General features: G+C 54.5%; 1 protein-coding gene, 1 long non-coding RNA gene, 1 other non-coding gene and 1 pseudogene across 4 annotated transcripts; 2 read left to right on the top strand and 2 right to left on the bottom strand.

The window, feature by feature from the left end:
- Positions 1-457: 457 nt before the first annotated feature.
- LOC121027832 (hsc70-interacting protein-like) lies at positions 458-1730 on the top strand (annotated as a pseudogene).
- Positions 1731-8291: 6561 nt separating this feature from the next.
- LOC121021323 (uncharacterized) lies at positions 8292-12894 on the bottom strand. Its single transcript, XR_005786499.1, has 2 exons — positions 11284-12894; positions 8292-10584 (listed from the first exon to the last, which is right to left on the bottom strand). It is a non-coding gene; the product is annotated as an uncharacterized LOC121021323 (long non-coding RNA).
- Positions 12895-13256: 362 nt separating this feature from the next.
- On the bottom strand, positions 13257-23052 carry MIIP (migration and invasion inhibitory protein). 2 transcript variants are annotated; one of them, XM_040461587.1, is made up of 10 exons: positions 22944-23052; positions 21262-21451; positions 20681-21016; positions 20184-20268; positions 16559-16667; positions 16425-16477; positions 15601-15730; positions 15320-15416; positions 14421-14546; positions 13257-14159 (listed from the first exon to the last, which is right to left on the bottom strand). In XM_040461587.1, exons 2-10 carry the CDS (start codon positions 21373-21375, stop codon positions 14082-14084), a joined length of 1128 nt encoding a protein of 375 aa, XP_040317521.1. In that variant the 5' UTR covers positions 21376-21451; positions 22944-23052; the 3' UTR covers positions 13257-14081. The 2 variants fall into 2 exon arrangements, with proteins under 2 accessions (XP_040317521.1, XP_040317532.1); XM_040461598.1 differs by lacking the exon at positions 22944-23052 and adding an exon at positions 22605-22871.
- A 1783-nt stretch (positions 23053-24835) lies between these two features.
- Positions 24836-24908, top strand: TRNAK-UUU (transfer RNA lysine (anticodon UUU)). The gene has a single exon. It is a non-coding gene; the product is annotated as a tRNA-Lys (tRNA).
- The last annotated feature ends 352 nt before the right edge of the window (positions 24909-25260 follow it).

The following is a 25260-nucleotide window of genomic DNA, read 5'->3' as shown; positions in this document are numbered from 1 at the left end:
TAAATAAATCATACACATTAAAAAAAGAATATGAGGGGCGCCTGGGTGGCTCAGTCGGTTGAGCGTCCGACTTCGGCTCAGGTCATGATCTCACAGCTTGTGAGTTCACGCCCCGCGTCAGGCTCTGTGCTGGCAGCTCGGAGCCTGGAACCTGCTTCAGATTCTGTGCCTCCCTCTCTCTCCGCCCCAACCCACTTGCATTCTATCTCTGTCTCTCTCAAAAATAAATAAACATCAAAAAAAATTAAAAAAAAAAAGAATATGATTCTCCGTCTCCTTCTGCTCCCTCTCCTGCTCACTCTCTCTAAAAAAACAAATAAATAACAATTGAAAACAAAATAAGTAACCTTTACAAAATTAAGCAGATGGTAGGATTGGCTAATTTTCCGCGCGATGCTTGGGGTCTCGTTACCACCGTGGCAATTTCCGTTGTGGCAATAGGTGAAGTATCTGGTTAATGCAACAAGAGAAAACGTCAGGAGAGCTCGCGGGAGCCGCCCCCTTCCACACAGTCACGCTGAGCTGGTACCTGCGCTTGGAATCTGGCGGCAACCTCTGCAGGGTCCACTGCCCCACAGGGAGCCTGTGGACCACAGACCCCCCCCCCCCCACAGTGAGTGAGCTTTAGATCTTTGTGAAAATGCGTAAGCAGGATCCGAGCATTCTGCACACTGAGGAAATGAGCTTCCTGAGGGAGTTGGTGGAGAGCCTTGGGGAGGGGGAGGGGGGACTACCCCCTGCTACTTATCAAACTCAGTCAGAAGACAATACCAAGGAAGACAAATCGCAAAGTAAGAAGGCAGAGGAAACAGAAAGACACACGAACCATCAGGCGAAGAAAGTGTTCTAGAAATTGACAACGAAGGTGTCATTGAACCAGATACTGATGCCCCTCAAGAAACGGGAGAGGACGATGTAGAGATGACTGAGGAAATGATGGATCGGGTGAATGATTAAAAAAAAGAAATGACTGCCATTGATGCTCTAAGCGATGGTGAACTACAGAAAGCCATTGGCTTGTTCAGATGCCATCGAACTGAATCCTCCCTTGGCCCTTCTGTATGCCAAGAGAGCCGGTGTCCTCGTCAAATTACAGAAGCCAAAAGCTGCCATCCGAGACTGTGACGGGGCTATTGAAACAAATCCTGATTCGGCTCAGCCTTACGAGTGGCGAGGGGGGAAGCGCCCAGACTTCCGGGCCATTGGGAAGAAGCAGCAGACGACCTTGCCCTTGCTTGCAAACTGGATTATGACGAAAATGCTAGCTCAATACTGAAAGAAGTTCGATCGAGGGCCTAGAAAATTGCCGAACGTTGGAGAAAATACGAGCAAAGACATGAGGAACTAGGAGTCAAAGAGAGAATAGAAAGGGTTAAGAAGGCTCAGGAAGAACATGAGACAGCCCGGGGGAAGGAAGAAGGCATAGGGCAATCAGGAGCTCAGGATGGCTCTTGCCCCTGTGGCTTTCCCGGGGGAATCCCTGGTAATTTTCCCAGAGGAGTGGCAGCGGACAAGCTTGGAATGGCAGGAATGCCTGGGCTTAGTGAAATTCTCAGTGACCCAGTCGTTCTTGCAGCCACGCAGGATCCAGAAGTTATGGTGGCCTTCCAGGACATGGCCCAGAACCCAGCCAACGTGTCAAATATCATGGCAACCCAAAGGTTACGAATCTCATCAGTAAGCTGTCAGCCAAGTTTGGAGATCAAGCACAACGCCTTCTTGGCAAATAAAGCCCTCCCTGAAGGAAAAGCAACTTCAAGCATCTAATGGATGTCGCATTACTACAAACCAGTGTAGCTCTGACCTTCTCAGGAGGAAAGCTGGGTGCCGTCAAGATAATCCCTACGCCTCTACCCCCACACGCAACTGAAAGGAATTACACCCTTTAAACTCTTTTGAAACCAGGGCACCTAGCTGGCTTAGCTGGTGGAGCATACGACTCTTGACCTGGGGGGGGTTGTAAACTTGAGCCTCATGTAGGGTGTAGAGATTACTTAAAAATAAAATCTTCAGGGGCGCCTGGGTGGCTCAGTCAGTTAAGCGTCTGACTCTTGATTTTGGCTCAGGTCGTGATCCCAGGATTGTGAGATTGAGCCCCGGGGGCTCAGTCAAGAAAATATTGGCAATTATAAAGGAAACTGGGGAAATCAAGAGAATATTGGCAATTATAAGGAATATTTCACTGAGCGGTGTCGTTGGCAGGAAACAAGATCAGCAATGCATTTTCGTATCCTAATTGAGGATGTGAGTGAGCGTGCATGTATTTGACTTGTCCTATAACGTTTAAGTGCAAAGTAAGTAGGGGCACAAGAATGTATAGCAAGTCTCTAATCTGTAACATGAGACCCCACCAGTATATAATTTTCCTCCAGTTATTCCTTTTTTTAAAGATTTCATTTTTTTAAGTTATTTATTTATTTTGAGAAAGACAGAGACAGCGAGAGTGGGGAGGAGCAGAGGGAGAGGAAGAGAGAGAGAAACCCAAGCAGGCTCCGTGCTGCCAGCACAGAGTCCGACACGGGGCTCGAACTCACGGAACTGTGAGGTCATGATCCGAGCCAAAACCGAGTCAGGTGGAAGCTTAACTGACTGAGCCACCCAGGTGCCCCTCAAAATTTGTTTTAAGTAGGCAGAGCTTCACGCAGGGCTTGAACCCATGACCCTGATATCAAGACCTGAGCCGAGAGCAAGAGCCAACGCTTCATCGACTGAACCACCCAGGCACTCCGATGTTTCTAGATTTTCTAACACACGATGAGTCGGCGACATGGAATCCTGCCGACCACGCCAGACTGTCACGAGCATACTCGGAAGGCGCCCACACGGGTCGCGTCTCTCCAGGATGTCAGCTTTATTCAGTCATAAAGTTAACATGGTTCTAAAGCAGGTTCAGGATTCCAAACTCAATGACATCTCACCACGTGATTAACTTGGCCTCTTACGTGGCACACGGAGCAGAACATGAAACAAGTCACACCATGGTCAAGGTAACAGAGGCCGTAGGAAGTCAACGAGCCAAACGTGAAGTCAGTCCGAGGCGCGCAGCTGAGATAAAGGCTCCGGTCCGTCCCGTCTGGGTCAGCTCTCGACACCTGCTGCCTATCACGTCGGAGCAGGGAAGGACCTCAGTTCTGTTCGGAGAGCCATCCGGCAGAGCCTTGGGCGGGAGCTGCCTTTTTGAAGTGGTCAGACACAGAGGGGTCACATCTGAAGAGTCTGACAGTTTGCCGGTAAAAAAATCCTCCCCTTTTGAAAGGGACGCAATCGCTCTTGGGCTCTTGCAGACGCCCTCGGCTTCTGGCTGTTACCAGTTCTGGGGTGGCAGCTGATGCCGGTCCCGGCGCTATCTTAGAGCTGCGATGCCCTTCCCTGTTTGTGTCATTGCTCGACAGAGGCCCCTGCTTGACATGAATGACTCCATCTTGCCCACGTAAGCAGACTGCGGTGGGGTGGGTGCGGTGGTCAGAGAGGGCTTCCCTGAGGTGGTGACATAGAGGCTGAGAACAGGAGGAAGAGCCGTCTGGGGAAAAAGGACAGGAACCGGCTGGGGGGCGCTGCTGGGAAGACCTCGGTGAGGGCAGTTGGGGGGAACTTCCCCTTGGCCCCACGGGGCCCGAGCGTTGCCAAGGGCGAGAAGAGCGAGCTCCAGATGAGGCCAGAGTGGGCAGGACGCTGGGTTGCTTACTCAGCACCCAGAAAAAAGGAGGCTTGGCCCTCAAGCAGCCCAATCAGACCGAGAAATGTAGATGGATAATAAATAGCCACAGATGAGTCATCTCAAGCCCTGATTTTTGAGCCTGCCTTGCAGCTCTCCCCAGGCTGCATCCTTCCCAGGAGGGGCCCCTGATTTCAAAATGACCAGGTCAGGCAGAGCTCAGCCCCCAGGGCCCCTGTGTGGGAGCTCAGCGTTGCAAGAGCCCAGGCGCCAAGGCGAGCTTTTCCTTGCGTTGGCATCCCCATCGCCTTCCCCGGGGCTCAGCGAAATGAACAGCACGCGGAGCACCTGGGCCGCAAACTTTTTCAAAAAAGAAGAAATGCCTTGTATGAATAGAATGGAATTGGAGGCACACCCAGTGTTGTAAAAAAAAAAAAAAAAAAAAAAAAAGAAGCAGCAAGCAAGAATTTGGGGAAAGTAAGTCAGACAAGGCTGGGTTCAAATCGTGCCTCTGTCTCTGCCACAGCTGAGCCACCCGGAGCAAGCTGGTTAACCTCCCAGGCCCGCTTCACCCACTTCACAGGGTTGTGCAGAGATTAAAGGAGCTGATAAGTCTTCACGGAGTGCTGGATACACAGGAAGCTCGCGAATATTCATTGCCTAACTACCACAAAGACAGGGATCTATTCTAAACATGCAAATACACCGCCATCTAGTACAAATGAGGCCACCATGCTCCCTGCAGGCCCCCGAGGTCCCCAAGGGTTCAGCGCACGCACACAGGAGCACTTGCGCATAGAGTCTCAGAACCCCCGTTGGAAGGCAAGTTCAATGAGCCAGGGAATTTTGCCTAATTTCTTCAATGCTTTCCCCCCCGGGGCTTGGCACTATAAATATTTGATTTAATGAATACAGCCATCCTGAGTCAGTGATAATAAATGTCAAACAATTAGTTTGGCTTGCCACCCTTCCGTGGCATTCCAGGAGCCCAAAGGGATTTAAATGGTTTACTGCTCTCCGCACAGCATGCAGCCTGAGCCCCGTATTTGAATGGGTCCCCTTGCCCTCCAGTCCCGCAGAGTGATGCGTGGCGCTGGCCCAGCTGAATGCTGAGCATACAGTTGTCTGGGTCACAGCTTAGGAGACCCCCAATCTCATAAGACTCATCCTTTGCCCCAAGATGACATTATTTTTATTACCCGGCAATGGAAGCAGCTCTCCACTGGGGACTGGAGGGGGAGGGGGGGTGGTGGCAGACCCTACCATCCTAGAGGGTAAATGAACTTGTTCTCTGACCCACAGGGAGACAGTCACTAGGTCCCTCGGCTGTGCGCTGTGCAAACGGACTGTCCAGGACAAAAGCCGCCACGAGATCTGTAGAAACAGCAGGGAGAGTTGCCTCCCACCGACGACACTGCCTCCCATTTACTGACCAGTTTCTTTGTGCCAGTGATCCCAACAATAGCCCCTATGTTAAGGGCACCTGGGTGGCTCAGTCGGTTGAGTGTCGGCTCTTGATTTCAGCTCAGGTCATGATCTCACTGTTTACGGGATCGAGCCCTGCATCGATCTCTGTGCTGATAGCTCAGGGCCTGCTTGGGATTCTCCCTCTCCCTCTCTCTCTCTGCCCCTCCCCTGCATTCTCTCTCTCTCTCTCAAAATAAATAAACAACAACAACAACAACAAACACTTAAAAAAATAGCCTCTACGTTAGCTTGCTATCACTGCTGTAACAGAATACCACAGACTGGGGGGCTCACACAGCAGAAGCCTAGTTCCAGCCTTAGGGGCTAGAAGCCCAAGGTCGCTGTGTCAGCATGTTTGGTTTTCCTGAGGTCTCTCTCCTTGGCCTGCAGACAGTCACCTTCTCAGTGTCCTCACTTGACCTTGCTCCTGGTTGTGTACCCCCCGTTGTCCTTTCCTTTTAAGGCCCACTATAGGACCGGGGCTCTTATGACCTCAACCGTACGTCCCCAGAGGCCCTATCTTCAAATATGACCACATTGGGGCGTAGGGTCTCACGAGCTCGTTTATTCTTCCCTGTGTCCCACAAGGTAGGCATTACAATAGCCAGTTTATGGATATGAAACTGAGTTGAGGGGTGAATTATCCAATATCCCATCAGAAAGAAGAAAAAGTACAATTTTCTGCTATTCCGGTGATGCACCACATCTCTCCGTGGCCCCTCTCCCCAAATCCAAATAATCTGAAAAGGAAGAGGGGAGTCATAGGATTTGGGGTCTGAAGCGTCTGGGAGCAGGAAGAGGCTGCTTTCTCCCACGGACTGTTCTAGAACTTTTCATACTTCACAACTCTGAGTTAATGAGGGCATGGAGGGCCTTGCCCAGAGTTCCTCCGTTAGCAGAGGCAGAATTGAACTTGAAGACGGTCTGAAGGAAGCGGGTGGAGGAGGCCCGGCTTGGAGAACCCCAAGCGTGGTGGCTGGGGGAGGGGCAAGAATCTGGGGCAAGCAGGTGTCAGCATCCCCAGGCAAGCTCTGTGATCAGCTGGTGACCCCAAGTCCCTGAAGGGGCTCTAGCTATCACGTCACGATTCTCTGTGCCCAAACACTTCTCAAACTGCTCACAGAAACTCCCAGTAGAGGAGGCTGAATGACACATTCATGCCTTTGGGGTCTGGCCTCCACCCCAGCCCCCGCGGCGACCTCGCGTCTCACCCTCACACGTCCTTCCCCTCCACCTTCCATTTTGCAAAGGGCTGGGCAGCTGGCGGGGGAGGGGACTGACAAGCAGGGCACGTCCCCCTCCCCACCCCACCCCCCACCCCCCCCCCAGTGGACAGACACTTGGGAGAGGCAAGAGCTAGCCCGGAGGTAAGGGGACAGAGCTGCAGCCACTGGCACAGCCAAAACCACAAGAGAGAGAGATTGAAAAAAAAAACAACAAAAAAAAAAACCCTTCGCAGTCAGAATGAAAAGTGAGACCGAGAGAAATTGAGTGAGAAGCTCTCGGCAAAAGAAAAACCAAACGTTGGCTTCCATGAAAGCAGCGGAGGCCAGTGGGGTGTTAAATGACTAGGTGCTGGGGCCACAGTGACAACGACAAGGCCTCTTGTAGCACGTGTGTGTGTGTGTGTGTGTGTGTGTTGATCGTGTGAGGGGATGTGTGAGCGTGCAGGAGGGCGTGTGCCCTTGAGGCCGCGTGTGTGTGTGTGTGCAGCGGGGGTGGGGGGGTGGGGGGGGATCAGTCTCCCGGGGCTGTCCTGACAAAGGACCACGCGCCCCGTGGCTGAAAGCCCAAATGTGTTTCCTCCGTGTGTGTGTGTGTGTGTGCGTGCGTGCGTGTGCATCTGAGTCCAAATTTCCCCTTGTTATAAGGACACCAGTCGTGCTGGGTTGTAAGGAACTGAATCACCTTTTTAAAGACTTGGTCTCCTAATTTGGTTACCTTCGGAGGTGCGCGGGGTTAGGGTTTCAACGTACGAATTGGTGGTGGCGGGGCACGCTCGGCCCGTGACGCGGCGGCTTTGCTTGCCCACAAAGTCAGTTCCTGCAGCTGAGAGCCCAGCTGTGGACCGGGGCGCCCACGTGAGCAACCATCAAGGGGGCCAGCCCCGCACAGGGCCGCGCCTCGTTCCCCGGCAAGCCCCGAAGCAAGGTGTCTGCGGGGTCGGTTCCTTCTGGAGGCTCTGAGGGAGAATCTGTCCCAGGCACCTTGCCCAGCTCCTGGCGGCGGCCAGCAATCCCGGAGCCCTCGGCTTCCAGACACGTCACGTCCCCTCTCCAGTGTCCTCCTTTCCTCTTACGAGGACACCCGCTGCTGGAGTTAGACCCTCCCTCATCCTGGATGATCTCATCCTGAGAGCCTTACCTTGATGGCGTCTGCAAAGACGCCAACCCCAAATAAGGTCACATTCTGAGGTTCTGGGAAGATCTATCCTTGGGGCCACCACTGAACCCACTTTTTGTGGGCCCAGGGGCGATACTGGCTCTTCCCGATGCTGGTGGCCACCACGTCCTCCATGGGCATCGACGAGCTGGGGCCGATGGGGTTGAGCAGCCCCTGGGAACCCCAGCCCCCGCCCAGCAAGGCAAGAAGATCCAATGAGCCCACCCGGCCCTGGTCAAGAGACGTGGGAAGATGAAGGCCAGGGATGGTTTCCAGAGGTGGGGGGTTGGGGGCAAAGAGTGCGGGGCCAGGCAGGGAGGTTGAGGAAAGGTCTGGACAACAGTTCTTGAAGGGAAGACAGGAGAGAGGTTTGTTCCTAAAGGAGATGGATGGAGTCTTGTGTAATCTCACGCCCACGTCCCGCTCTCTTCCCAGGCTGTGTCAGCCAGCCCCACGCCCCTAGTTCTAACCCAACGATTCCTGGAAAGGCCCGAGTGGTTTCCAGGCCTCTGGTCAGCCCGGCCATGCTGTTCTCACCCACCCACCCGGCTCTCCTGGGCATGCAGGCCCATGGGGGCCCACCCTGGGAGGGACATGGGGCCAGGCAGGGTCCTTTACCAATCATTTACCAGAGAAACTACCTAGAACTTTCCCCTTCCCTCCCTCATTCCTTACTATGTTTCAGGTCTGGTGGGGTAGACCTCCCCAAAGACAGGACCTCCACCTTCAAATGCATACACAGACGCTTGCTTTCAATCAGTCCCTTGTATTTATCAAGCACAAAGTGTTAGCTGTTGCACTAAGCATTTATTATCTCATTTAGTCCTCGAAACACCCTCATAAGGTAGCCAGCATTAAAATCCCCATTCCGCAGATGAGAAAACTGAAGTTCAGAGGCCCACGGCTCCAGGCTCAGTGCTCTGCCCACTTGGCTGGGACTGACCCCGCCAACCCGGGAGGGTGTTTCTCGTGCTGTTCCTCCCACTCCCAGCAGACTTTGGCAAGGGGGGCTGGGGTGGTTGTCCGAATTTGTTGGGATTAGAAAGGAGAGGTCTCCCTCTGGGCTGGGGTTTTGATTCCCCAGCCCTGAGGGAAGGAAAGATCCCCCCCCCCCCCCCCCCACCACCATATCTGAGATCTGGAAAATTCTCCAAGCCTCCCTCACCTTCTTTCCCAGCTGAGATCCCATGGGTTCCCAGTCCAGGGTAGCCAAGAATGGTCCCTTCTGCACCCAGGCCCCTTGCTGCCCTGCCATAAGGCAGAGAGGACTCTGGGGACTTTCAGAGGCTGTTTTGGCGGCTTCTGGAAATGGAGAGAGAAACCCTGCCACCTCCAGTCAGACAAAGAGGACCTGAAAAGGAGTACCCTGTGGTCAGGGCTCAGCCTGGTGCCACGACAGGGGGATGTCCCTGAAGGCCACCCAGTCAGTGAGGCCCAACCTCAGGCCACCCCCTCTGGCCACAGCCTGGTCCCATGGAGCCCTGACTTCCCCTCATGACTTCCTGCACAGCCTGGCCGACCCCCCTCACATGGCTGGGGAAGGCCCTGGTCACCTGCGGCCTGTGGCTGACTTCGCCTGTCCTACTCCCTGCGGGCAGAGCCCCGATGACGGACTGCTCTGTCACCCATTTGCTCTGGGCAACAGCCCCCAGAGCAGCAAGGCTTTAACCCTGTAGACTCCACACTTAATGGCTCCCCCCCGCCCCTGGAGAAGGTGCACACAAGGAAGCTGAACACAGAGGGCAGGGCACTGTGCCCCGTCCACATGGCACTGGTCTTGACGAGACGGGGTGGGGGACGTGAAGAGCTGGGGACAGCTGACCTGTCTTACCAGTTAGGACCCTGTTCTCAGGTCGGCCCACGTGCAGCCTTCTGTACCTGCCCACTGGTGCTGTCACCCTTTCCACGGGATGAGTAGGTGACGCACCCAAGGACATGGGTGAGGAAGCCGCCAGACCGTGGCAAGGGTCTGAACCCCGATCTCTGACTCGGGGTGCCCAGTAGAAACTTTTTATTGCACCAAAATGCTGTAAATCTTCGACATCAGAACGCTACATTCAAACAGCACATGGGGAAGTAATTCTGGAAAATCCAACGTTTTGTTGTTTTCCGGGCCACGTGCAGGCCACTTCCGTGAGGACAGAGCAGCAGCAGAGCGGCCACTCCACCCCTCCAGGGATAGCCACCCTCCCAGATGGCAGCTGGGGGAGCTTCTGTTCTTTGGGACGTTGGACGGGTCCCTTGAGAGGCCAGCTAGAGTTCGCTTCTCCACACACTCCCCATCTGCATCCCGGGGATGGAGGTGGACAGGTGTAGGAAGTTTCCAGGATGGAGATGTCACGGTGTCCCCAGCCGCTCCCCACATCCCCTCCCAGGAGGCCAGACCCCCCGTGATCTGCCCGAGACACAGGACAACATAACGTACTAAAAACTAGTCAGTTACAGTTCACCTGCCAGGGCCAACCCCCGGGTCACCCTTTGGGTCCCAGGGCTGTGTGGGTCTGTCTCCCAAGTCCCAGGGGCTCATTGATTCACTCACCCACCACTTACCTACTGAACACCAACCACATGCCGTATGCTGTTTTAGGACAGAGCTGAGGACGAGTCTGGGCCCAGTTCCCGCCCCCCAACATCTCACTGTTCGGTGGAAGCGGCTACGGCAGGAGAGCCGAGGTGGGTCTCGGACTCGGGGGGGCCTTGGCCAGTTCTGTGGGATTGGGGGAGGCCTCCGACGAGCAGACACGGGAGCTGAGGCTTGCGTAGTTCGGCGGTAGGAAGAGAATTCTGGGCAGAAGGAGCTGCGTGGATCCAGACCCGGAGGCCGGGGGCAGCGGCACGTTTAAGACCCAGAAGAGAAGCTGCAGCAGGGCTGGAGCGGAAGGGAGGAGAGGTGGTGGGCACCACGGCTGCTTCGCACTTTACAGCGTTGGCTGCTTTCGGTCCCAGCTCCTGCACGGGGGCCCCGTGGGGGCAGGACGCTGCTGTCACTGCTGTCAGGTTCACTGCAGGGCCCCGGACACGGTGATGGCACACGGCAGGAGCTCGGTGCACACACGAGCACACACGAGTGAGTGAATGACCTGTGCGGGGTCCACGAGTCTTTGCTGTGATACAGGCAACAGAGGTCAGTCCCTCTGGTTTTTTTGTTTTTTTTTTTTAAGTTTATTTAAGTAACCTCTACAGTCAAGGTGGGGCTCGAACTCACAACCCCAAGATCAAGCGTCGCATGCTCCATCGACTGAGCCAGCCAGGAGCCCCTGTTCTTACTTTTTTTAAAATGTTTATTTTTGAGAGAGAGAGACAGCATGAGCGGGGGAGGGGTGGAGAGAGAGAGAGAGAGGGAGACACAGAATCCGAAGCGGGCTCCAGGCTCCGAGCTGTCAGCACAGAGCCCGACGTGGGGCTTGAACCCGCGGACTGGACTGCGAGATCATGACTTGAGCTGAAGTAGGACACTTAATTGACTGAGCCACCCAGGTGCTCCTTCTTTTTTTTAAATAATTTTTTTAGGGGCACCTGGGTGGCTCAGTCAGTTGAGCGACCGACTTCAGCTCAGGTCACGATCTCACAGTTTGGGAGTTCGAGCCCCGCATCGGGCTCTGTGCTGACAGCTCAGAGCCAGGAGCCTGCTTCCGATTCTGTGCCTCCCTCTCTCTCTGCCCCTCCCCTGCTCGTGCTCTGTCTCCGTCTTTCAAAAAAAAATGAAATAAAACGTAAAAAAGGAAAAAAAAAAGAATGCTGTTAATTTGCAGGAGTGGGGAGACACATGTGAGACATACCAGTGTCTGTGGCAACCACGGGGCTCCTTCGGTGCCATGAAATTAGAGCATCCTTCTCATCACCTTCACGATGTGGGTAGAAAACCAGGCGAGAGGAAAACGCCAAATGCGGAACACAGGTTAGCCACCACTCTTGAGAAAGTAGGGGGAAAAATTCCAATGAAGACAAAAAGAACGACCTCAGCTCTCGTGAAGCTGTTACATTCTAGCAGGGGAGAGGGGCACGCAGCAAGGAATCTCACGATCAGGAATTCAGTAACACACGAGGCCCGAGATGGACGGGTGCAGGGAGGTGAGGCGCGTGACCGGTGGGGTCCATCTGACGGGCTCGCCAGCTGAGATGTGGAAGACTGGGTAGGAGCCTAGGGGTGAAGGTACGGGACAAGGAGAGATCCGGGCAACCCCAGGGAAGGGGAGGGAAGGACCCTGAAGGACTGGCAGCGGCTGGTGGGTAGCTGGGAGGGCAGGACGGCGGCGGGTGGGGGCTGCAGGCTGAGTGAAGCAGGCCACGGAGACACGGAGCTCTGTCCAGGGGTCTCTGCCTGTCACCTTCACTCTTGGGGCCCCTTAGGGTTGAAGACAGGCCTCGTCCCCAAACTGGAGCAGTCACACCGACAGTTTGGGAGAGGCGGCGAGGGCAGGATAGGATCCTGGGGCCAAGCCCTCCTCGACCTCCCTGAAATGTTGACAGGCTGACCAGCAGCAAAGATCAGGTTAAGGCTGCTGTCTTCCCAGCCCAGGCGACTGTTCCCAACGGCCCCAAGGAAGCCACTGAGACAGCTGGGGGTGTGCAGAACCCAGGAGTCAGCACATAGACAGCCCGGAGGCCTTAGGCTTAAGACTTTGAAGATGCTAACTCTTTCACATTTTAACGTCTCCGGAATTAGCATTATCTCACAGCCCGGGTGAGTGTCAGAGGTTAGCACCATTTTTCCCGGTACACAAAATAAGGGTGAGTCTGACCGTCTACAGTGTCACGCTGCCAGGAGACCATGGGTGTCGTGTCTCGCACACAGAAGCAACGAAAGCCAACAGGTGAAAGCCACGTCTCCAAAAGAACTGTCCTTCCAGAGAAACCACTTACCCTGAGGACTTAAGTGGACCCAGTGATGCAGTCTGGACTTTTATGGGAAACATTTCTGTCTTGTTTAAACTTGCTATTCGGGGTCAGCTGAACTTAGGAGTTGATCTCAGCTGTAAATTTTTCGTTTTTGTTGGGCAGAAGGTACCCAGGTTCTCTTCTCCCTCTGACCAAAGAATTTCTAACAAAACCACGGACTCCCACAGGCTCTTTGACTTAAAATTATGTTAAACATCAGAAAAAGCAAACAACCGGATCTAAAAATGAGCAGAGGACCTGAACGCACACTTCTCCCAAGAAGATGTACGGGTGGCTGATAAGCACAAACAAAAACGCTCCACGTTTGCAACCATCAGGGAAAAACACAAAACAGAACCACAGTGAGGTACCACTTCACGCCCGTTAGGATGGCTGTTACAAAACATGCAGAAAGTAGGGCGGGCGCCTGGGTGGCTCAGTCGGCGAGCGTCCAACTCTTGATTTCCACTCAGTTCACGATCTCACAGTTGATGAGTTCGGGCCCCGCATCGGACTCCGCGTTGACAGCACGGAGCCTGCTTGAGATTCGCACTCTCTCTCTGACCCTCTCCTGCTCACCTGGCTCTCTCAAAAATAAACATTTTTTTTTTTTAAGAAAGGGCAGAAAAGAAGGGTTGGCGAGGATGTGGAGAAACTGGAACCCACAGAGGCCAGACACTGAGAGCTGGGGATTCATCAGTTACTGCGGCAGAACCTCCCTCACCCTGATTAACACGTGTGTTGTGAGCCACACGGCGGGGGGGGAGAACCAGGCTTTCCCGGCGTCACAGCCATGACGGCTTCCTGTGGAAGCCACAGGAGACCACAACCCTAGTTCCAGCCCTCAAAGTGGAGAAACCTCAGAAAAACCACGTGCCTCCTTGGGGCTTCAGTTCCCCTTTTATTTCATGTTCATCTTACAAAACCAGGAATTTTATATCGTTCAACCTATGGGGGGAAGACAGACACTGGCTGTTAATCCACGAGGTGGGGGGGGATATCTGTACTCACTGCCAGCCCTGCCTGGCTCTCGGCTTCCCCAACTGTCCCTGCGGCAGCTCTGGGTCCCCTGTGGCTTCTCGGGCTGGGCTGGGGAGAGCAGTCGAGGAGCCACTGGCCCAGGGACTTTAAGAGAAGCCCTCTGTCAACGGACCCCAGCTTCAGAGACCAGGAAGGGGAGAACTCACTCATGGTCCACAGCTTCAGCCTCATCCACGGGAGACAGTCTGGGGCCCAGAGCGCCTCCTTCCCACTCGGGAGGCCATCTACCCAGAGTTGGAAGCTGCACAGAGAACCAAACTCAGGGCACTGGATCCCCTCGGCCCAGTACAGGTTGTCAGACGTGTCTTTCCCCAGGCAAGGGAACAGGCTGCCGCCAGAGCACCTCCTGGGCACTGAGGGCATCAGCAGGGCAGACCCAGCACATGTGGGAAATCTGGTGCTGCAGACGGCACTGAGCTTTATTTACAAACATGTCACCCCATCCTCTTTCACCCGCGCCCCCCAACCCTGGAGTCCCCACCTCTGTCTCCAGGAAGGAGAAGGGCCTGAGCCCATCCACCTGCCCAACCCAAGAGGGTGGGGACTACGTTCACCTCCAGCTGAAGCCAGGCAGGGCTCCCCTCTGGTGGGTGCCCTGCCAGAGGAGAGGGGTTAGGGGGGATGGCAGGGGCTCTGTCCTCCTCCGGGTGGCCAGTCCTCAGGGCTTCGGCCAAGGCACGCGAGGCTGGAGTTGTGACCGGGATGGGGTGGAGGGTGGGACTCGTGTTGGCTGGGCCTGGATGGTGAACAGGGAGGGGTCAGAGGGGACCTCTGAAATTGTGGAAGTCGCCCCCAATTCCCACGTCATCCTTCCTGGGGAGGGTGGGGTAGTTGGCAAGGAGAAGAGCCTGGAAGGGTGCTGTGGGCTGGGCTCCTGCAGAGAGAAGCTTCCAGGCTCTGCACTCCCTGCCCCAATCCACCCCACCCCTCTAGGGACTCTGCAGACCCCAGGCCTACTCCTAGGCATCTGTCCCTCCTGGGGTACCCTGGACCATACCAGGCGGGCAGCTGACAGCTTCCGGTGCTGGGCCTCGGAGGAGACACAGGACCAAAGGTCCAGGCTCTTGGGGGCTGAGCTTTTCTCGGGCTTCGGAGGGAGAATGTCCCAGCCCATCAGGCAGTGCTGTGGAGAGCAACGGATTAAGGCACCTGGTCTGTGGCAGGGCTCTCCTCTGATGGGGCGCACCCCGGGGAGGGGCTGTGCCTCTCCCCTGGGACTGCCTGTATCCTGGGTTACCCCAGGCGTCCCTTTCCTTACCCCGCCGACCCAGGCCCTGGGCCCCTGGCCTGAGACGGGAGGAGGGAAGGCTGTGGATACTGACAGAGCACTTCCTGTATGCTGGGCTCCGCCCCACGCCTGAGGGGGACTGAATCCCTGAACTACCCACCCGGGGGGGGGGGGGGGGGCCGGTGTGAGGACTCATGCATTCATTTTACAGGCGAGCAGGCTAACTTTCTTCGGCATCCTTTCTCCTCTCCCCGGTCTCAGCTCCCCCAGCCTCAACCGGCAGAGAAGGGATCTCCACTGACCCCCACCCTTACCCAGGAGACATAATGTTTCTAGGAGAGGCTCTATGGAAACATTAAGGACCTGGGTTCAAATCCCAGCTCTTCCACCTGCGGACCGGAGGCCAGTGCCCTCCCTCTGCCTTGTCTCATCTGGACAGCGGGACGCTTATCCTGGAAGCCACATCGTGGGTGGGGAACAGTCAACAAGCATAATACAGGTGATGGAAATGGCCCAGCCTGAGCTCCAGGGATCTGGGCACCCACCCTCCTTGTGCCCAGCCTCTCTGTGGGCCCTGGGACAGTCTGTGGCCCTCTCTGGGCCTCAAGATCCACCAGGGAACCTGGGCCCCGCGCTCAGCTCCACCCAGGCCCCACTCGGCTGCTCACCCGGGGCAGGGCCAGCGTGTCAGAAGCATCGAAGCTCTTCCGTCGGTGGACGCGGTGCCGGTGCGGAGGGTCCAGGACAGACAGCGGGATGCTCACCCTGGGGGCAGGGGCAGTGGACAGAGAAGGCGTTGCTTTGGGCGCCTCCGGGCCGCTCTGGGACCCCAGCCCCGGACTCGGCCTTCCCTCCCTCAAGACCGGTGGGCCTCAGGCTGGGCTCCTCTCCTCGGTCGCTGCCGCCTCCGTGGCTGCCCCCGGGTGTCCTACCTGCTCTAGCCACTCACCTGACCTGCGCGGGCTCCACCAGGGTCTCGGGGCCCCGCTGGTCCCGAGGTGTCCTGCACAGGCGGCAGGGGGAGCCAGGATCCGAAGGCACCAGAAACAGGCGCCGGTTGACGCGGTAACAGTACACGCCTGCGGGGCCGTGAGAAGCGGCAGCTCCCTTCAGCCGGGGGCCCGGATCCCTGGACCCCCTTCCTACCCCAACCACATGGGCCTGCCAACGCCACCCCCCCCGCCGGCAGCCGCATTCACAGGCGCACGCAGGTGTACACGTACGGAACACTAACACGCACCTGAGCTCACGTGACAAAACACGGAGGACACACACTCGCACGCGTGCGCACACACCCATCAATGTGACACGTGCAAACCCAAAGCACGGCTCTGTACGGTCACATTCACGGACACACGTGCACGTGCCTAAACTGGCAAGCACACACGGCGTGCACGCACACACGTGTTCACACGAACGGCCCTTCCTTACGCGTGAGGCACGCACGTGAATGCACCACGTGCTGCAGACACAAACCCAAAGCAAAGACTCAGGACTCTGTGACTGAGCCAGCACCTCTCCCCCACCCCACCCCCGGAGCGCCGACTGGAGGAAGTGGGGGGCACACAGGAAAGGAGGCAGCTGGCAAGAGGTAAGGTGACAAACGGCCGGCCCTGATCTCCACAAGTCCGGGCCTCAGTGCACCCTCACCATCCCCCCAGGGCCTGCCCCACCCTGTCTAGACCCAAGGCTTCCCTCCCCGAGTCCCCGCCACCCCAGCTGCCTCCCTAGGCCCCCGAGACCTCGGCCAGGCTGCCGAGAATTTACACTCACATTCGTGGTCTTGGTCCACCCTGCTGCTCTCCCGGAGGCTGAGGGACCGGGGTCTGTGAAGTGACAGGGGTGAGCAGGCCAGGCGACGGGGTCCCTGAGCCGCCCTGCCCACCCCCTCGGCCAGCCCTGCTCACTCGGGGTCACTGTGAATACACTCCTCCTTGTTGGCTTCCCGGAAATCCTGCAGCTTCAAGAAGAAGGCCTCGGGCTTGCTGGTGATGGGTGAGGTGTTGTCCAGAGACCCTGGAGTGGGCAAAGCACCGGGGAGCTGCTGTGTGGCCACTGGCAGAGCCTTAAGGGGTGCTCGGCACAGCACTCCAGTCTACCTGCTTTGCCCCCCACTCTGCCTCATGCAGACCTGGAGGGGGCCCTCTGCTCACCGTGACTGCTGGCTTTGTCTGTGCAAGCATCCAGGCAAAAAATATTTACAGAGCCCCTCCTAGGGGCCAGACACTGGTTGTTTTTTTTTTTTTTTTAAGTTTATTTATTTGTTTTCAAAGAGAGAGAGAGCGTGCAGGAGGAGCAGAGAGAGAGAGGGAGAGGGAGAGAATCCCAAGCAAGCCCCACACGGTCAGTGCAGAGCCCGACACGGGGCTCAAACTCACAAACCCTGAGATCATGACCTGAGCCGAAACCAAGAGTTGGATACTTAAAAGACGAAGCCACCCAGGCGCCCCATGCCCTCATGAGCCTCACAGATATGGTGGCAAAAGGGGCACCTGGGTGGCTCAGTCGGTTAAGTGTCCGACTTCAGCTCAGGTCATGTCACGGTTCGTGAGTTTGAGCCCCGCGTCAAGCTTTGTGCTGACAGCTCAGAGCCTGAAGCCTGCTTCAGTTTCTGTGTTTCCTTGTCTCTCTCTGCCTGTCCCCTGCTGGTGCTCTGTCTCTCTCTCTCTCAAAAATAAACATTAAAAAAAAACAAAACAAAACATGGTGGCAAGAAACTAGTCACCAAAGAAACCTGTGACACGAAACCGAATAGTGACGCCCGCCAGGAAGTAGAGCAGAGTCAGGCACGCAGGCAACACAGAGCTCACGGATGACAGGACGGTGTCGGCAGGTGTCGGGGACTGAAGCCCAACCAAGAAAAAGCAAGGGAGGGAAACCAGAGACGGCGAGTCTAGAGAGCCCTTTCGAGGAGTTCTGTTATAAAGAAAAGCAGAGATGGGAATGCAAGCTGGTGCAGCCACTCTGGAAAACAGCATGGAGGTTCCTCAAAAAACTAAAAAGAGAACTACCCTACGACCCAGCAACCGCACTACTAGGCATTTATCCATGGGACACGGGTGTGCTGTTTCGAAGGGACACATGCATCCCAATGTTTACAGCAGCACTATCAACAATAGCCAAAGTATGGAAAGAGCCTAAATGTCTATCGACGGATGAATGGATAAAGAAGATGTGGTGTGTGTGTGTGTGTATACACATACACAATGGAGTATTACTCGGCAATCAAAAAGAATGAAATCTTGCATTTGCAACTAACTATGTGGATGGAACTGGAGGCTATTATGCTAAGTGAAATTAGTCAGTCAGAGAAAGACAAAAATCATATGACTTCACTCATATGAGGACTTTGCGAGACAAAACAGATGAACATAAGGGAAGGGAAACAAAAATAATATTAAAACAGGGAGGGGGACAGACTCTTAAATATGGAGAACAAACAGAAGGTTAAGGGGAAGGGCTGTGGGAGGGGGGATGGGCTAAATGGGTTAAGGGGCACTAAGGAATCTACTCCTGAAATCATTGTTGCACCATATCCTAACTAATTTGGGTGTAAATTTTAAAAAATAAAAAATAAAATTAAGAAAAAAACCAAAAACCAAAAAACGAGAGAAAGAAAGAAAGAAAGAAAGAAAGAAAGAGAGAGAGAGAGAGAGAGAGAGAAAGAAAGAAAGAAAGAAAGAAAGAAAGAAAGAAAGAAATTAAGAAAAGCAGAGAAAACAGGCAGTGACCAGAAGCAAACATAAGATAAAGAGAGAAATGTTTCGGGGCACCTGGGTGGCTCGGTCGGTTGGGTGTCCAACTTCAGCTCAGGTCATGATCTCACAGTCCGTAAGTTCGAGCCCCGCGTTGGGCTCTGTGCTGACAGCTCAGAGCCTGGAGCCTGCTTCAGATTCTGTGTCTCCCTCTCTCTGCCCCTTCCCCGCTCATGCTCTGTCTCTCTCTGTCTCTCAAAAATGAATAAACATTAAAAAATAAAAAATTAAAAAAAAAAAAGAGAAACGTTTCAGCGGAATAGAAAATAGCACATTGCAGCTTTACCCCTGAGCAGAGGGAAGACTTTGCTAAGTGGCTCAGCCCTCGTGGCTCGGCCTTGTCATCCGTCAACGGGGACAACAGCAGCACTCAGCTGACAGGGTCACCGTGAAAAGCAAAGGAGAGAACAGGAGTAAAGCCGAGAGAAGAACAACGCACATAATGAGCACCAGGTAAAACCACCGCTCATCACTCCTGTGGGCTGTTCATATGCTGCTGGGACCGAGTGAGGAGGAGAGAAATCACAGGAAGCAAATCCTCTGGGAGGCCGGAGGGGATGGGGCAGAGCGTACAAACGCGGGGACAGTCCTTAGATGGGAGCGCTCGCTCACCCTCGGAAAAGAGAGCGAGCACAGGAACAGGGCAGGCGGGAGGCGGATGCGTCCATTTTCCACAAATGGCAAGCAAGGCAGTGAGCTGACAGGCTGGGAAATCCTTGGGATGGGGCCTGAGTCTCCACCACCCCTGGTCCCAGCAACCCCATGGAGCACCTGCCTTCAGGAAGTAACTCAACCTCTCTGTGCCTCAGTTTCCTCCTTTGCAAAACGAGGATCCAAACAGCACCCACCTCTTAAGGCCACTCACTCTCTCATTCAACAAGTGCTGTCTAAGGGCCTGCCACGTGTCCCACACCTAAGCTCAGGCTTGGGAAACACAGCAAGAAGACAGCTATGGCCCTGCTCAAATTCGTTCTAGCGTTCTGGTGGAGAACTCAGACAAGACACAAGGAAACAAGGGGTGCCTGGCTGGCTCCGTTGGAACAAAGTCATCTCGGGGTTGGGAGTTCAAGCCCCACACTGGGTGTAGAGATTACTTAAAAACTTCAAGAAAAAAAAAGAACAAGGAAACAAGACGATTCCTGAGAACAAATGATACGAAGAACATACAAATGATTAATGCCACAGGCAACGACGCAGGGGGCAGTGGCCCTACGACAGTATGCTCGCAAGAAAGGCCTAGACTTTAAGCTGGGCCCTCAGTGACGAAAAGGAACCACAGGGTGTGAACCTGGGGAAGCGCACGCCAGGCAGTAGGAATAGCAAGCGCAAAGGCCCTGAGGTGACCGTGAGTATGGCAGGTTCAAGGACCACCAAGGAGACCAGAGAAGCTGGAGCAAAGAGCCAGAAAGTGGATAGTCAGAGGTCATGTCAACAGAGCTAAGTGAGGCTAGGTCATACCCCCTATGTCTAAATGATGACTTTGGATTTTCTTCTAACTGCTAAGTATTCTGATCCCCATGTTTAAAAATTCATTCTGGCTGTCATGGCAAAAATGGATAGGAACAGGGTGGACGAAGCCAAAGGGAGAGCAGCTGGGCCACTGAGGTTGCTGGGGGTGGGGGTGGAGGGGGATGGGCAGTAAAAGGTAAAGAGTGATACGCATACAGAGTTTTGCAAGGGCCTAGCACCAATAAATACTACAGAATATGGCAGCTCTGACTCATTCATTCATTCAGTCCCTACAGGGGCTCAGGCAGGTATCTGGAAGCAGCCATACCTGCGATCCAGTCGTAGCCCAAGTATGGTCTGAGGCGCCAGCTCCTGCCAGGCACTGAAGACTCATCACCGAAGGTCACTCTTGGCTGAGGAGGGAGACAAAGAGCGGCAAAGACTAGGCCTGCAGGCCCAGCCCGAAGGAGGTCCCACCTTGGGGGAAGGAAAGGAGCTGTGTCTTAACTTATACCCTGACATGGGCCCCGGGGCTCGGCCACAGACTCGGGAGCTGGAGGATAAGAACTGGCCCCCCAAGTTCCCCTTATGTGTGACTCTGACCAAGCCTCGGAGCCTTGGTCTTCCCATCTGTATAACAGGCTCATCACCTTCTTCCCAAAGTGCTGAGAAACTAACACCACCACTTTTCGAGCACTTAGGGTGAGCTGGACATGACTCGAGGCACCTTCTGGAAGCCTCTCACCCCGTAAGGGAGGCTGCCCATGACCGCATTTGTCAGACAGGCGAACTGACGTTCAAGGAAGTTCTATTCTCCCACGTTACCTTGGACGGCCTGCTTTGTTGATCCAGGATGGACCTCTGGGCCTGGGCCTCCTGAGGCCCCGGCCTGTCCGGCTCTCCTGAAAGCTCTGTGCCATCCGGGTCTGAGATGGCCAGTAAGGGTGCCGAGCAGGGCCTCAGTGAACCCAGGGACGGCCGGCGTCGGTATGCGGCAGGTGGGAGAGACATCACTCCAGAGCTGGCCCCACCAGCCCAGGACATATCACAGGGGCCACCCTGGTGGGCACCCTGAAGGCTGGAGGCTCTCGGGGCCACCGAGGACGTCTCCTGGGACGATGGAGTCTGGGAGTCACAGCTGCTGCTGGAGTCCCGGGTTGACTGGAACAGAGAGGCCAGGTCACCAGGCAGCGGCCCGGTCACACACCCAGCTGGCCTGCACTAGGCACGAAAGCCTGGGTCCTCATTCCTGCTCCGGCCTCTGCACGCCCCACCCAGTCCCTTCCTCGCTGGGCCTCAGTTTCCCCTTCGCCACTAAACTGGGCACGCTGCACTGGAGGTCTGGATTCCGGCCTGGTCAGGCAGCCCCCTCCACACCCCCGGGAGTTCTCAAGGCGGGTGCTTACCCCTGAGGCTGCCTTGGCCACCGACCGCCGCACAGCATCTTGCCCGACCCACAGCTGCCTCAGGAGCACCAGATTGAGCTGCCGGAGCTGCACCGAGTCCTTGGTCTCCACCATCCCAGGCGTTATCGTGAGGCTTCCTCCTGGGCTGCGGAGCCCCCTCGGGGCCAGGAACCAGGCCCAGCTCTTCTACCTGAAGCCAAAACAGCATGACACTGGGCTGCCAGTGGAGCCGGAGGCCTGGGTTCGAATCCCCGCTCTGGAACTCCCTAACTGTGTAGCCCCAACCAAGTGATTTAATCTCTCTGTGCCTCAGTTTCCTCATCCGCCAAACAGAGATGATGACAGTATCTAACACGTAAGGTTACTGTAGAGATTGTTTTTTTTTTTTTAAGTTTACTTATTTTTTGAGAGAGGGAGAGCAGGGGAGGGGCAGAGAGAGCAGGAGAGAGAGAATCCCAGGCAGGCTCCACACCATCAGCGCGGGGCCCGATGTGGGGCTTGAACCCCAAACTGTGAGATTATGACCTGAGCCGAAACCAAGAGTTGGCCACTTAACCGACTGAGCTACCCAGGCGCCCTATTTTTATTTTATTTTTTTAAGCTTATTTATTTTTGAGAGAGACTGTGTGTTACTGCAGGGATTAAATGAGATAATCCATGTTAAACCTCACTATGGTACCTGGTACAGAGTGAGCATCCCACAAACGTTCCCTTATTACTAAACTGGCCAGAGTGTGTTCGCTCACATGCCAAAAGAGAACAATCCCCTTTAACAATAAAATTTGGGTAACATGTAGAAATATGCAGATATTAGGATAACATGTAGAAAACAATTAGGGCAAGTCTACAAATGTAAAGTATTATAACTTGTGACTCCAACACAAAGCAGGCTCCTGAACGGGCTCTTCCTCTATCCTGCCCACCCTTCCATTTTACAAACGAAGAAACCAAAGTTCAGAAAAGTTAACCAACTTGACCCACGTCACACAGCTAGTGACAAGGCCGGGATTTGAACCCAAATCTGGCTACAGGGTCCATGGTCACTCCAGCCTCTCCCTTGTGCAGAGAGGTGCTTGGGAAGCCTTCTCCTCTCCTCATTCTTTTCCGCCCCCCCCCCCCCCACCCCGCCCCAGGGATCCAGGGTCAGGAACACAGAGATGCTTCTGGAAGGGATTTCTGCAGACTAGGGGAAGGCGCTGCCTAATCCTCTCAGGGCTCCAGGCCCAGGCTCCACCCAGAAACTCAATGTCCCGAAAGGTGCACCATCCAGGTTTTAACACTGGGTCGGGCCAGACCCTACTCGCAGAAACCCGGCCCGACCCCCAACCCTCCCTCCCACCCACACTTCTGGATCGCCGTCACCAGGAGCCCCCTTCTCAGGGCCAGGCTGCAGGGGCTGAGGTCGAAAAAAACAGACTACACAGGACACGCCCCCACACACGCGTCCCGAGTATAGACGATTCTTGCTGCGGCCGCGCCTGGGAAGCTAACAGCGGCGCAAATGCAACGGGAAGGCGACGTTCACAAGACAAACAGGGGCAGCAAAACTGCCGGACGCTCCCGGGAAAAGAGGCTCAGCCTCCCCCTTCCTTCCCATCGCGGTCCCCGGATCCTCCACGCGCACGTGGGGCCTCCCGCCGAGTCCTTCCGCCTCACGGCGGCCCCGCAGCTTCCGCGCTCACCTCCTGGAAACCTGGAAACCCGCAAGCCCGACGCCGCTATCGCAGCCCGTAGTCCCGCCCTTCTCGCCCCACGCGTCGCTGCCGCTGGGGGCGGAGCCAGATATGGCCGTCCTGATTGGCCAGATTGCGGGAGGAGTCGGACGCTCCTGCGAACGTTACTCGGCGTTCCGAAGCGGCAGTTTCAACATTGGGGCGGGACTAACAGAGGGACTCAATAGCTGATTGGTCAATTTCCAAGGTCGTGTACTGGACGTCGACTATCGGTCTGGTGCGGGCTCCCGGAGGGCGAGCTCCGATTGGTCAGGATGGGGTGGCCGAACTCGCGGGGTTTGGCTGGGGCAGTTTCGAAGTCTGGACCCGGCGCTGCTCCCGCTAAGTAGAATTCTGCTGAGGGATGCCAGGCGGGGCTGGGGTAGGCGGTGGCTGGAGACCCATTCTTCCATACTTTCTTTCCGGTATTTATCGTGCCTACTTTGTGCTAAGAGGCACTGTACTAGGCATTGGGGGGGCAGAGAAGAATGAAGAGGGGTCCTTGCCTGGAGGAAAGGGAGTAAATTAGCACGAATATAGATACCTATAATGTATGCGGAAGTGCTATGTTCCAGGTATTTTCTATAGGCCAGTGCATGCCAGCCCCATTTTACAGCGAAAACAAAAATGAAGCCATAAAAGATGAAGTGACTTGCTCAGAGCATTTTTAAACTAATCAGCTTGATTCAGCAAATTAACAGAGAGAAAGGAAGAAAGGATAGGAGGGAGGAAGGAAGGGGAAAAAAGGAAAGGAGAAAGGGAGAGAGGGATCATTTTGGGGTGATGGACATGTTCTAAAATTGGATTGTGGTGAAGGCTGCACGACTTTGTAAACTTGCTTAAATGATTGAATTTTGTGGTATGTAAATTACAACTCAATAAAGCTGGGTTTTCTTTTAATTGAATTCGTATCCTCTATGCAATCCAGTCACTCTACCCCTAAGCATTTATCCAAGAAGAAAAAAAATTGTCCATACAAAGATTTGCATAGGAATGTTCCCAGCAGCTTTATCCAAACATCTGTCAACGGGTAAATGGATAAACAAATTGCGGTATATCCATACAATGGATACTTCTCAGCAATAAAAATGAATAAACTATTGATATGCACAATATGGATGCATCTCAAGACAGTTACACTGCATGGAAAACAAAGAGTACATACTGTACTTTCCATCTGTATAAAACTTTAGAAAATGTAAACTGATCTATAGCTCTATAGCGATAGAAAGATAAGTGGTTGCTAGGAGATCGAGTGGAAGGAGGCATGGTAAAGGGGCACGAGGAAACCTTGGCGGTGATGGATACGTTCACTGTCTGGGTTGTGGTGATGGTCTCATGGTGCATGTGGTGCATATATATGTCTAAAGTTATTAAATTGTACACTCTAAATGTGCAGTTCTATATAAATTATCTTATTTTTTAAGATTTTTAAAAATGTTTTATTTATTTTTGAGAGAGAGAGAGACAGAGTGCGAGCGGGGAAAGGTCAGAGAGAGAGGGGGAGACACAGAATCTGAAGCAGCTCCAGGCTCCGAGCTGGCAGCATGGAGCCCGACGCGGGGCTCGAACTCACGAACCATGAGATCATGACCTGAGCTGAAGTCGATGCTTAACGCGCTGAGCCACCCAGGCGCCCCTAAATCATATCTTTTTAAATGTTTATTTATTTCTTTTGAGAGAGAGAGGAGGAGGGAAGGGTCAGAGAAAGAAGAGAGAAAATCAAGCTGCACTGTGCAGAGCCCAACCCAGGGCTTGATCCCACGAACCGTGAGATCATGACTGGAGCCGAAATCAAGAGTCAGACGCTTAGTGAACTGAGCCACCCAGGCGCCCCTATAAAATTACATCTTGGTAGGAGTGCCTGGCTGGCTCGGTTGGTAGAGCATGGAACTTTTGATCTCAGGGTCATGAGTTCAAGCCTCGTGTTGGGCGTAGAGCTTACTTTTAAATAAATAAATAAATACCCGATAAAGCTGTTAAAAGATGTGAAGCAAGTAAAGGAAACAAGAACTTGGCCTCATGGGGCACATTGTGTTTGTAGTAGCTGGAATGGACAGCTGCCACTTTCGTGCCACCACGCCCTCTCAGGAGTGGCCCTGAGGACAAAGACAAAGGCTAATCCTTGCCCCAGTGGACACAGCTGTGTGCTTCACACTTGGTCACCTACACATAAAGAGGGATGTACACCCTGAGGAACAGACACGCACAATGCCCTGGGTGGTGGCAAATGGCTGGCGGCCTGGAGCCTGGAAGGAAAAGTTTGGAAGATGGGGGGGGGGGGGGG

This window comes from Herpailurus yagouaroundi, unplaced genomic scaffold (genome assembly GCF_014898765.1).
Source record: "Herpailurus yagouaroundi ecotype Mexico unplaced genomic scaffold, PumYag 77, whole genome shotgun sequence".
Classification (NCBI taxonomy): domain Eukaryota; kingdom Metazoa; phylum Chordata; class Mammalia; order Carnivora; family Felidae; genus Herpailurus; species Herpailurus yagouaroundi.
This window is presented reverse-complemented; position numbering and strand designations above follow the sequence as displayed.